Source organism: Pholcus phalangioides, unplaced genomic scaffold (genome assembly GCF_987345545.1).
Source record: "Pholcus phalangioides strain wild (caught in Gottingen) unplaced genomic scaffold, Ppha-v1.0 ptg000011l_1, whole genome shotgun sequence".
Lineage (NCBI taxonomy): Eukaryota > Metazoa > Arthropoda > Arachnida > Araneae > Pholcidae > Pholcus > Pholcus phalangioides.
The window spans coordinates 25226502-25240086 of record NW_028301604.1 but is presented as its reverse complement, the minus strand read 5'-3'; the positions used below and the strand labels follow the sequence as shown (position 1 = coordinate 25240086).

The 13585-nt window shown below is 37.5% G+C and overlaps 1 protein-coding gene and 1 non-coding gene across 3 annotated transcripts in view; one reads left to right on the top strand and one right to left on the bottom strand.

The window, feature by feature from the left end:
• The first annotated feature begins 2378 nt into the window (after positions 1 to 2378).
• On the top strand, positions 2379 to 2450 carry TRNAA-GGC (transfer RNA alanine (anticodon GGC)). Its single transcript has one exon. It is a non-coding gene; the product is annotated as a tRNA-Ala (tRNA).
• A 561-nt stretch (positions 2451 to 3011) lies between these two features.
• hlk (hulk) overlaps positions 3012 to 13585 on the bottom strand; it is a 350573-nt gene continuing 339999 nt past the window's right edge. For both annotated transcript variants that reach the window (XM_089239381.1, XM_089239380.1), the window contains exon 36: positions 3012 to 3352. In XM_089239381.1, coding sequence (XP_089095507.1) covers positions 3183 to 3352 — 170 coding nt within the window. In that variant the 3' untranslated portion in view covers positions 3012 to 3182. The remainder of the gene's footprint in view (positions 3353 to 13585) is intronic.

The window sequence follows — 13585 nt, the reverse complement described above, 5'->3', positions numbered from 1 at the left end:
TGAATGTTGAATTGACGGGCTATATATGCACTACCACTGGTTCAAGCAATATATACCGTATGTATATGCATTATAGAAGTTTCTATATTCAGGGTGCATAGCTACGCACTGTATTTTACTGGTGAACCGCCAATCCCAGAGGCATACTTCCAGTTAGAAAAAGTATCCAAATAATGCATAGCACTCAAATACGCGATTCATGTTGCAAGTAGTTGTATAGTTATTAAAATTTAAAGAAATCTTTTTATAGGGTTACCCTGTGCTCATAAATCCAATTGGAAAGTTGTTGCCCTGTCTCTTCCGGTGTTAAAAAAAAAATCACGTTTTCTAGTACAATATTTGCTGAGATATTCGAATTCGAAAAACGGAGTTGGGAAAATGACATTAAATGCGGGTAAACCATTTTAACTACATTTAATGTTGATTTTTCCCAACTTTCCTCCGTTTTTCGAACTCAAATATCTTTGTGAATATTGCACTTAGAACCATGAAATTTTTTTGTTTGCATCAAGAGAGACAGGACAACAACTTTCTAATTGGTTTTTTTTTAGCACAGCGTATCCGCATAAAAAAAATTTCAGCCACAAGTTTTGATATGAATATTTTTGTGCCTTGAATCACGTGTTAGGTACTGACATAATGGTATTATGCCATTATCATTGGCTTTGTCTTTGGAATAGCTTACAAACGTTAGCGATACCAATGTCATGTATTTCCATTGTGAACTGCTCGAGATATAGCGGAAAACAGTTTGTTACAAATCAGGGCAGCGGGCTTGGTCAATACCTTCTAAAGCAGAGAAGGTGCTCTAGAAGGTGTTGGCTTGGTGCCCAGACGGGAAGAAATATTGAAATTGGAGTAACATCATTGAATTCATCTTTGCAATGTGCATCTCACGATGCCATTGCTTCTGACTTGCATTACATACTTTTTGAAATATAGTGGAAAGCAATTTGCTACGAATCAGGGCAGCAAGTCTGGTGTCCAGACCGGAGTGACATCATTGGATGCACCTTTGCAATGTTCATCTGACGATACCATTGATTTTGACTTGCATTGCAAACTTTGAGATATGAGCATTTAAGGAATTTTGTCACAACTGTTTGAGAATGCTTCCAGTATCGTAAGATGATTTAAAAGACGTATTCACGTCAAAAACATTTTTATTTTAATAACTATACAACCCCTTGCAATATGAATGACATCCAAGTACTACACGTTATGTGGATACTTTTTCTAATTGGAAGAATGCCTCTAGGGTCAACGGCTCGCCAGTAAAATGTGCATGCTGTTACCTATTCACCCTGTATATATAGCTGTTGAGAATAAACTTTTGATTAGCTCGGCAAGCGTTTTCTGGCGACTATTAATTGGCACCAACATTTTTACTGGTTTGACTTTCAACTACAGATATACTAAATTACTCAAAATTGTTATCCGAAGTTGGTGTAGCGCATGGGACTCTCAGGCGCTGTGAGCTGTCATGACAAAATGAAAGTGAAATCATTAATGAATCCTGGCATTTGGCGATAAGTTGCCAAATTTAACAACCGAAGACACTTCATTTAAAGAGAGAAATTGTCTCCCTCTCACTTTACACACGTGCAAAAAAGAGATCCAAGATGATTCTCAACATTATTAGTCTTGTCAATGTTATATGAACTGTAATGGGCCTATTACGTGGCTGCTAAAGTAAATTATCCCACAAATTATTACAGCCCTTCACGAATTAAAGCAACTATGCCATCTCGCATTTGTTCTCTATTGTCCATTACGTTAGCATCATACTTTTTATACTGTAATTTAACCAACAAATCTCTCAAAAGCAATCAACCAACCACTGATCAAAATCGATTGATTTAGAAATTATGATAGTTTTTCAGCATAAAGAAACTAAATCATAATATGCATATAGAAACGTCCTCTCCACTTGTCAATACAAGATTCATCGAAAGACTGGTTATTTGTGGAGATGAAGATTACAAGGAAGAAAATTCATCACTGCCACCACGGGGACTCGAACCCCGGTCTCTCGCTTGCCGGACGAGTGCTCTACCATCTAAGCTATGGAAGCAGATAGAATATTTCAACCTTGGAGCGTATATATATGTTGAAAGGCACCGTACATGGACGGCGTCAACAATCAACTAATAGCTCGTGAATGACAAAGGCCAACCAGATGGCCATATGCATATAGAAACGTCCTCTCCACTTGTCAATACAAATGGTCAAATTGACAAGTGGAGAGGACGTTTCTATATGCATATGGCCATCTGGTTGGCCTTTGTCATTCACGAGGTATTAGTTGATTGTTGACGCCGTCCATGTACGGTGCCTTTCAACATATATATACGCTCCAAGGTTGAAATATTCTATCTGCTTCCATAGCTTAGATGGTAGAGCACTCGTCTGGCAAGCGAGAGACCGGGGTTCGAGTCCCCGTGGGGGCAGTGATGAATTTTCTTCCTTGTAATCTTCATCTCCACGAATAACCAGACTTTCGATGAATCTTGTAAATCATAATACTTCCAAACAGATATATGAAATTGATATTCTAAAGAAGCACATTTGTGTTTTTTTAATCAATTTAAAAAATTTTTTTTATTATTATATGTAAGCATCGATTTATGTTAAAAATACATCAAACATGCTAAATGTTTCCCTCAGGATACAACATAATTGATTACACATGAAAACATAACGCACTTGTTTGGAGCATGAAATATACATTTCAATATATTTTAGTTTCGCAAAAAATAAACATTGAGCCTTTGTTATAAATTTTCTGCTTATATAACGAACATTTTGTACAATTGCAAATTATTTGAAAAACAAGGGGTAAAAAAAGATAAACATAGCATACGTATTCTGGATTTATAATTCTTTACACACGTGTAGCATCTGGTCTTCAATTTATCCATAAATTAAAAATTTACAGGAAAAAAATCCTCTGTATAAGCACTTTCTTTGATATTGTTAAGAAAATTAAATAATAACAATAAATAATAAGATATTGTTAAAAAACTGTTGAAATTTAATTGTATTTAGTGATTAACACTCATCATCAGTGCATGTAGCGATAAACATATCAACAAATGAATGCCGATACGTTGCAATGAATGTCAATGTACGTAAGTTACATTATTTGTTGGGTGGAATAAAAGCATTATTAATGATTACAGTTAATCTCTTTTGTCCGTTTTTTTGTTGAAGCAAAAAATTAAGATCACAGTGTAGAGCACAAAGCTTAAGCTTATGATGAGCAATCCATACATGAAAATATTCAGCTCTGGATGGCGATAACGATTTTTTCGAAGCCATTCAAGAACATCTTCTTCTTCTAGTAAGTTACCTATGGGAGAAAAAAAAGGTTTTTTTTGTAAATCAAAAAACTTTTTCATTTCTTACTAAATCATAATTTATTTAAAAACCGGCAAGAACGCTTTTTTTTCACAAATTAAGATCCAAATTATAAGATAAAACCTGGTCCTTACGATCGTTTCGGAACACTATGGATTTCGTTCTCGAAGGATAAAAGATATAAAATGGTCTCGGATAGAAAGGACAAAATCCGGCTATCTTGACGAAGATCGGGATTACACTATAAAAGTTCTCTTTAAAACTTACAAAAATTCAACCAATAAGCGAATCCGAGAATGATATCACTCTCCGCTATCCATAAGAAGATATATTTCGGAAAGAGAAAATTCAACTGCCTTTGCGGGGAAACGAACTCGCGTCCTTTCACTTTCCGGGTGAACCCACTAGACTACAAAGGCAACGAATATCTCAATCTTTCTTTGGAGCTCGTGTGCACTGAACAGGACAGTACATGGACAGTCGGACCTAACTCACGCCAAAGCTCACAATTGCTGACATTGCCACCCGGGGCCACAACTAGATGTTTGGCCACCCGGGGCAAGTGCACATTTTGGCACCCCCTTGTAATGTTGAAGGAGAGGTTTGAGAATAAAATTTGTGCCCCCCCCCCTCTGGTGGCATGAGACCCACCTGCTCCCCCTAGTTGCGGCCCTGTTGCCACCAGATGGCGACTTATCCGAGGATGATGTCGCTCTCCGCTATCCATACGAAGGTTTATGACGGCTGGCTGATGCGAAGATATACTGTATTTTGGAAAAGAGAAAATTCAACTGCTTTTGCGGGGAATCGAATCCCCGCATCAGCCAGCTGTTATAAACCTTCAATAAGCGAATGTAATCAATTCATAATTGTAATCATTCGAGCGAATGTAATCGCTCCTGTAATACCTTATTGGTTGTTTTTTTCAAGTTTTATATAAGATCTTTCATCAAACGTTCATAGTGTAATCCCGGCCGAACAGCAACTAAGGGCCCCTTTCACACGGAGCGGATGCGGACGCAGGTCCGGAAGAGGTTTTAACTAGTGGTACATACGGAGCTGTCCCAGAGCTACTCTCAGCATCTGGGGGTTGATACTCGAGATACCAATTAATACCACTCAATTATTCAGCCCTTGTCCTCAGGTCGGAGTAAAAGATTATTTATTTATAGCTTTAACAAATAATGTATATATGAGGATGGTTTTAAATTACATACTTATAAATCAGTACATATGTTTTATGCTACTACTCCTTGAGCGAGAGAGGAATGGAGAAAGCAATAGGTCAAGACTTACCCCAGGCTCTCGTCATCTTCCACTGTTCCCCAAAAACCGGACAACCACCTCTCATCAACACCCAGTTCGTTCTGTCCTTTCAACCACCTTCTCCCGTCCAATTTCCTCCTGTTTCCCTCTCATTGGTTCCGTCTCCTAAACGTCACCCCCCTCCCCTTTGGGTCCCAGACTAGAATCCCTTACTGGAATCTCGCTGCTGCCCCGATGTCTACATACCAATGATAAATCCATCTGCCACTCCTTCTCAAGGTACCACTGCCCAAAGGGCAGGGTCAATTCTGAGAATCTGCAAAAGGCGTTGGAGGTAACACCTGTGCATATAGGTGCCTCACCTATTTCTATACACGATATCTGAATAAAAGTCCAACCCAGTTCCCAGACTGTCTGGCGTCGTAAATAAAATTATATTCTAAAAGGCTTCATTAAAATTTAACTACAAATTAATGTAACAAGTTAGCGAGTAGCTTGTTACAGAGCCTTTCAGACGATACGGAATACGCCTGCAACTTGGAAGTGTTCGTGTGGATCCGGATGGCGTCCACATATGTCAAAACCTGAGTGCAGGTTCCGCATCCGCACATACAGGTTTTGTACATTAGGTCATATGGAGCTATTCACACGAAGCGGGTCCGGGTCGAACTCGCCTGCATCTTTGGGTACTCTTAAGGATGATTTCGCATGGAATTTTTTAGTTATTTGCCATATGGTGTTTTTTAGATACCCTAAAAAACACCATATGAAGGTCCCTGTTCATCAAAAGGATGTACCCACACACGTCTATCCATCCGTTTCCTTCTGAGATAAAGGAGATATAGCAACTTTAACTGCCTACGTGTTACATACTTTAACATGATTTTTTTATTAAAATTATTTTTAAAATTTTATGGCACGAAATATGGGTAAATTTTGGTGATTTTTGAAAAAAGTTGCTTGTTGTTAAAGTTAAATTCAATAAAAAATAACCATCAATTAAAATCCTAAAAACTCGTGTTAGAGTACAGTATACTGGGATGACTTTGTGCCACTTTTTGAGGCTTTTACTTGATATCTTCCCCATGGGCGGTCTTAGGGCAGTGCGACCGGTGCAATTGCACCGGGCGAAAAATAATGGGGGGGCACCGAAACGAGGTAGAAAAATTAGATTCACATAAATGAAAAATAATCTTTAAGGTATTTAAAAAAGAAAAATTATTGTACAAAATATACATGGAAACCAACAGCGAGGAAAAAAGTTCAAGGTCTTGAGTAGTATATGCTGTATAAAGACGATTTTTTTCAAAAGAAAGAAGAATCTGAGCAGTGCACGTGGGGGGAGGGGGCGGCGTTCAACTATTCCAGCGTCTACTGTATACCAATTTCGGTGAAGATAAGAATACACAACACTCGTTTTTTCTTCAAGCCCCTCCTGGAGATACTGGTCCCTGTACTCATGGAAAAAATAAAACAGAATTGGAGTCGTATCCCTCCATCACCCCATTTTTCTGCTAACAAGAAAGAGTTTCCCCCCTCCTCAATGGTTTCCTGTGTTGCAAGGAGTCGAGAAAGTTGTGGGTTTTTTTCCCCTCTTGAGAGAGATTTTTTTTTTTGAGGTAATGTCCAGACAGGCTGGACCATCTGGAAAAAAAGTTCCGCCAATTACGCAATCCAATTGTGAACACAAGTGGCGTCGGAGCCGGGGGTGCTGTGGGTGCTCGAGCACCCACGGAAGTTTGTAGAAAGGGTCCGAGCACCCACAGATTTGATTCAAAAATCGAAATTCCCTACATGACTCTCAAGACAGGTACCCACAGGTTCGAAACACTTCCGACGCCCATGGTGAACACAGTATCTTTTTCAAATATTCACTTGAGAAATATTTTTTAAAAATGAATGAGAATAAAAATAATTATTTGTAGGCCCTGTTTGAATAGAGGGATCTTGCGCTGGGCGCCGTTTTTCTGCCCGTCTCACAAGAACAAATTAGAAAAAAAATGTCTCACGTTAGGAAATCATGCATTTTTGCGTCGCAAATTACTTAGGACTCCTGGTATGTCTCCAGGCTTACCAGACTTTCTTAGTGGATCAGGGCATGCACGTGAACAGAAAAATTATAACATACCACACATTCACAACTGAACACCCTTTGGAGTTTCATAGACCGAAGTTCCAGGTACCCAGGCCCATAATTAATCTGGTGCGTAAGCAGGGTCGCAACTAGGAAGGAAAGTTAACTCTGTCGCCCGGGGCCAGGTTTCATTTTAGCGCCCCACTCAATATAATTTTTAACAGAAAAAAGTGTGACTCAGGGCCCTTAGTTGTCCATCGCCCAGGGTGCCAAACGCCCCTGCTCTCACTTGATTGCGGCCCTGTGCGTAAGTTGTGGTCATACCGGGCCTCAAAAATTAAATTCCTCTCTTTTCTTTCAAGAAACTGATGAGGTATTTTTGTTAAAAATCCAATTTAATTTTTTTTAATAGCTGTGTGTGGAAACCAGATTCCAAATTAATAACCCCTTCCCAATTCCGTTTATAAACAAAGGAAGAAGTTGGAGGTGAAGAATAGCGCTTTATAGGATATTTGTTTCAAAACTATGCTCCGCGGCTTTATTCTGCGCTTAAGTAAGCTGGGAGGAGTGTATACGATAAGTCTCACCAAATAGATTTATTAATTTAATTGTGTGACGATTTATTAAAACGGGTATTTTCCCTCCATGTAATGCATATTGCCTTGAAATTAATCAAGCTGCATTGTAGTTGTTTGGTAGGCTTATGTTGTGAATTGAGGCACCATGGTAAACTTTTTCATACTTTTCACAAAGGGCACCGCGGACCAAAAAAAAATTGGGAACCGGGGCGATTTTTATGGCCGTGATTTAGGAAAAGGAAACACGTAATAGATAAACCATAAAGATAATATCTGAAAGAAATGCAGGATTTTCAGGAGAAGATTGGGTGGTTGAAAGTTATACAATCAGCCCAGCTTTGTATAAAGGGCCATAGATTGAACTCCCTTTTCAATACCCATCATGTTGAGGGTTGTGCAAAAGTCAGTAATAAAAGTTATTTTCCCTTCAAACGTGAGGGGGAGGTTGATAACCATCGGTTTAGAACAAATACTATAGGGAGCTAGATACAGCTATGTTGGAAGGCAGGAATCGAAAACGATTGCAGTGTCCCATTTTTTATGACTTTAAAGTGGGGTTGGGCTATTGTTCGCTGTTCAAATGCCAAAAAAAAAGTGTTACGTATCCCATCGTAAGAGACTAATTTCTCTACTATAGGCACTTTAAATTCGTAAAAGGGGGGGATACACTTTCGTGGGGATGTTTTGCGACAGTCCTGTTGGAGTGGTCAGCCAATGATTTTTTAAGCGTCGTGGTAAACACAAATCACGCAGTTCAAATTCTTGACCAAGACTTGGGATTGCTTGAAAAAAAATACGTCAACCACCTTTTTTCAGGAGGGGTCTAATTGTTCAACATGAATTCGATGGATTTGAAAATCTGGTGCTCAATGATCGTAGTGAAATTTTCAATTTTATCGTTGTTATATCAGTTTTTTATGAGTTATAAGTTTTTTTTAGCATCTTTTGAAAAAAAAATGATTGGACCTTTACAATTAGACCAGAGACAATGGTCCAATGCAATTGACCAGACTAGAGAGTTCCACGGTTAAGTTAACGCGGAACCTTCGATATCCACAAGACTTTTCTTCGGAAACCAAAAATCGCCTGATATCACTGTAGATGGTTTTTGTATCAACATCAATGAAAAATTTTACAGCTTATGACATTCTGGAACTCTAGAGAAGCTCTCACGGACACCTTATTGGAAACTAACAGACGTCTGAAAAAAGGTAAGTCCATTTTTTATGTTTTTTATCTTCCCTTGATGTGAGTCTTGAGTAAGAATTAAACTGAACTACCGTATTTTCTTGCGTATAATCCGCGGATGCGAATTTCGCTAGTTTGAGGATGGAAAAAGTACCGTGAAGTTCGTAGCAGGGCGTATATCCCTCAGGGAAAAAAATTCCATTCACCAATTTAATCTTGAGGTATAGAAGGGGTTGTTTGTATTGTTTTTGCAAAAAACAAAAATGTCGATTTTTCTATTTATACGCCATAGATAAATCTTTAAATTAATTTAAAAAATATTTACTTCAATTCAAACTTCTAAGAAAAATATTCGGCAGATACAAACGTAGCGGTATATAGTGTCCTCAATAAAAAATGAATTTTTAAACGTATATAGAAAATAAATCCGTATATAATATACGGTAAGTTTATATTGTGATTTCCATGGAAAACAGATAATAAAGTAGTACCTCACATATTTGAAACAAAAGAATGAGAGTGGCAAATCCGTTTCGAACAAGATAAATTTCAGATATAAGTATCTTCGTAGAGGTGAAATGTGGTATTTTAAAGCTGATAAAATTCATAATAAAATAGTTTGGTAAAATAACTTTATTTGGAGTCCTCCAGAGAGTATATACAGTTTTTTCAGCTTCTGTGCATCGGTGGAGTGTTCTTCAGAAACATGTAAAAACACTCACTGTTAAACCTCTGAGTGAAACACGATGGGAGAGTCGCATTGACAGCGTCAAAGCTGTCAGATTTCAGACGAAAGAGGTATATCAGGTGCTGATGGAGATATCGGAAATATCTGATCCGGGTATGCGGCACGAAGCCTGCTGTCTAGCCGAACAACTTTCGGATTTCCAATTTTTAGTTTCGCTTTGCGTATGGTATGATATACTGTTTAAAATACACGGCATAAGCAATCAAAACACATCAACTTAGCTGTAGTCAATACCTTGATTGAAGGAACATTAACTAGCATTTCGTCTTACAGAGAAGACGGATATGCTGAAGCAAGAAAAAAGGCTGACGAGATAGCAGTATCTTTAGAAATAGAAGCAAAATTCTTTGAAGACGTACGAGTTAGGAAGAAAAAGTTGTTCGATTATGAATCACCAGACCAAGGAGCAGTGAAAACTCCAGAAGATAAATTTAAGCATGAATTCTTTTACCCCACATTAGATAAAACTTTTGTATCCTTACAAGAGCGCTTCATGCTATTGAAAGAACATTATGCCTTTATGACATAGTCTAATGAAAATTTAACTTCCCGCTGTATAGCCCTTCATTTAGCTTTGCAAGGGGACAATGATGACATTAGTGGAACAGAGTTGGAGCACGAACTCAAAGATTTGAAACATTTTATTCGTCCGGGTTCGCCTATCCAAGTTCTCCACTTCATCAAGGAATCCAATCTTCAGGATTGCTTTCCCAATGTGTGGGTGGCATTGCGGATTTTATTGACCATTCCGGTGACCGTGGCAAGTGCCGAAAGGAGTTTTTCTAAACTGAAACTCATAAAGACCTATCTGCGTTCGGCGATGACAGATGATAGACTATGCAGTTATATTTTTGTATTCCATTTATGTAGTTTTTTTTTTTAATAATGTGATCAGCACGTATTCCCAAGAGATCGTTACGATCTGTAAAGGGAATTTGTTAGTGTTAGTAGACATCCATGCCAGACCTGTACAGTCAGAAGCTAGCTCCCTAACCACTGGACTGGCAGGCGGCGAGTTTGCCTGTTTAGTAGGTTTATCTAGTTTTAACTTTTCCTAAACTAAGCACAATCTATTTTCGGGAATCAGAATTAAAAAAAGTAATTACAGCTTTTGTGATTAATTATTGTGTATATTTTGCGTAAATGCGTCATTTTTTAAAATATTTATATATATTTGTTAATACTAGATTAGTACATTTTCAATGTTACTAAATCTCCTAATTAATTAAATATCACTTAGTTTTGATGGTTGCTAAAATGTTAATTACAGGAATCCTTGTATAAGAAGAGGGCTTGACCAACTTCGTCCCTGTAACTGGAGGGGGGAGGGGGGCGCCGACAGTAGGTTTTGCACCTGGCGCCACTTGGTCTAAGACCGGCCCTGATCTTCCCTTATGCTTTGCCTAGGCTGCTGGGGATTTTACTAAAGGTTGCCTCACATCTCAACTTTCGATTTCTGGTTTAAAAAAAATTATGACGAGGAAAGGACAGCGAATTTGTTTCACGTGGCACATAGTCGCCACCCCCAGAAGGGGACTATGTGCCATCACTTTTTCTCGCCTGTCACACCCATTTTTATTGAATTCCGGTTGTTAACTTGGAACACTTTGGAAAAATTACTTCTGCCAAAAATGAGATAATTTTTGAATTTTTAAATAAAATAATCTCTGAAACCTAAAAAATCAGTTTATTCACATTTTTAAGTAAAGAAGGCATTTATTTATTTTTTTTTTTTTGGAAAATTTTAATTCCCTGAAATATTAAAAAAAAATAAAAAAGACTTCAAATTCGAAAATATAAGGCTTTTCTTAAAAAATAACACTATAAATGTAACATTCATTTCTTCGAATCCACTACAAAGTTGTTGTCCCTGCTAATAGGTCAAGGTTTCTTGATTTTCATTATGATTCGCACCTCGGATACCAAATTTCGTCAGCTGGGTCAGGCCATGAGTAAAATTTACCAACTTTCTTCATGGTCATTACACATGCCTCCCCAATATGATAAAAAATGGTGAGCATCTGTTTGTTTCTTATCACCCTAAGAGCCTCTTCAAGTGTTTCATGTGAGTAATTGTGGTAAGGTCGACTACCCAGCTTTTCCACATATACTTGCAAACCATTGCTGGGACAATAACAAACTAGTGAAAAAAGGGCAAAACCCTGAAAAAACAGGTGGCACAGTCACTATCTGAATTCCCATTTTTTTGTTTATGCGTCATATGTCTGCCAAAATACAGTATTTTTACAATTCAAATAGGTATTTCTTATCGTTAGTAACTTCTATATATACATAGAAATATTAAATGACCCTAGTGTCTACGAAACACACACTGTCTGCACCAGGAGAGGTTTACGCGCACTTGAAAAATTTCGTATAAATCACAGTATAACCTAAAAATTCTCTAGATGCAATAATGATGCAATAAATGCTGTCGGTGAGTCACCTACAACTTCTGAATCGGCATGAAAAATTTTGAAACCGATTGTTCATCCATACGCTCCCAGGAAGCGCTTGCATCCTAAAATCCGTGAATGACACATAGTTGTAACCTTGGCACAAAGTCACCCCAGTTTACGGTATGTAACCCCATAGTGTAAAGAGATACACAGGGTCTCAAGACATTTGAATGAGTGATGTTTGAAAAAATGTTCCTTATCTAACAAAAAACTTAGTTTTGAGAAAAAGCATTTTAGTGAAAAACATTAGTATGTGTAATGCCTGCCAGCAATTTATATTAGAATATTTTTAGTACAGGTAGAACCTTCGTTTTGTCCATACTTCACAATTTTATTCTTAAATAATAAAATAAAACTTTAAAAAAATTGAATGCTATAAAAAACACTGCGCTATTCACGTACAGCGCTCACTGGATGAAAACAAAATGAGTCTAAGGATGCGGGCGAAACGTCTGCAAATATGTGCTTGTACGAAAAGGCATGCAAATTGGTAACCTGTTGTGTAACATATTTTGATAAGGCGCGCATACACTAGTGCGCCGGTTACGCGCCCTGTGCGACCAAATCCTTTTCTATTGTTCACTTCCACAACAAGGGGCCATCCCTCACGTCGTGGCATTATAATAGAATTGCTATTTTATTTCTGTAATCCATCTACTACGAAGATTATGTAATATTTAGTTTAGTATGTGATGGAAAGCAAAAGTCTTTATTCCGAAGTATGTGGCTCTAATATCAATTAAGACAGTTATTTCCAACGATGTGTCGCGTGTCACGTTAGGGTACTTAGAGATATCCGAAAGGTTGCCCGCTAACTTCTTCAGATATTATTTTCATAAATTAGGGTTTTCGCACACCAAAAAGTTCCTGTGGAGAACACAATATTTAAAATTCAGCCCATCACATCGTTTGATAAGCTGTTTTCGCACTAGACTCCTAAGATAGTTGCGGAAGTATAAAAACTTGATGAAAATGAGTAAAAAAGTAGGTCGAAAATTTTTGTCATCCGTTATATTTAAAATATGATCATATTTGACGATTTCGATGAGACGATGACTAGTTCAGTGTTTCACAAACACTTTCGCTACAGGCCATTCGATAACATAACATAGGAAAAACTCAGTCGTTAGTCATTACAATTAACAGTCGTTACAGTTTTGTGAAAAAACAACAAGTGTGAAAATTTTTTCTGAAGAATTGGGCGATGGGACAAAAAAGGTTGGGAAACTTTGATATAGTGCAAAATAGAAGTTTTGTTAGATTCATAAAAGGTGAACAAACGTTCCGTTTTCAGGGACAGTACCGGTTTATGACTAATGTTTAGAGGTGTCGCGAGTTCAATACCCATTTCGTTCTTGTCAGAAACTTTCCTGACGCAGGGGGTACTACAGAAACGGCAACATGACCACCGAAAAAGATTGCTGCAGCAGAGTCCCACATCGATTGGTTAGCGCATCAACTATTCGGTGAGTATGAAAAAAAAAAGTCTGTGGTTTGAAATCGGCAATAAATTGTAGGTCCTGGTCTAATTAGCCCTCGTGTGCAGAAAATTACCGTGGTTCGACAAAAATTATCAAATGACATTTTGAGCTTATACAAATCACTGTAGAAAAAAATTATTTCAGGAGAAAAGAATCATTCATCATGGCATGGTGATCATATTTCGTTAGAAAAAAATGGAAAATTAGAATTTTATAAAGAAAAATACATCACTAAAGATGTTGGCAAAACTACCAACTGTTTTAAAATTTCTGAAAAATTAACGAGGGGTGAGGAATGACGGGATATAATAGAAATCGCAGCAAATTGAACTCTAACTAACCGAAAGAATATTTAATATGGAAAATACACGAGATGAAGATTTTGATAATTATCAAAATATTTTATAAATTATGAAAATTACCTTCATTCA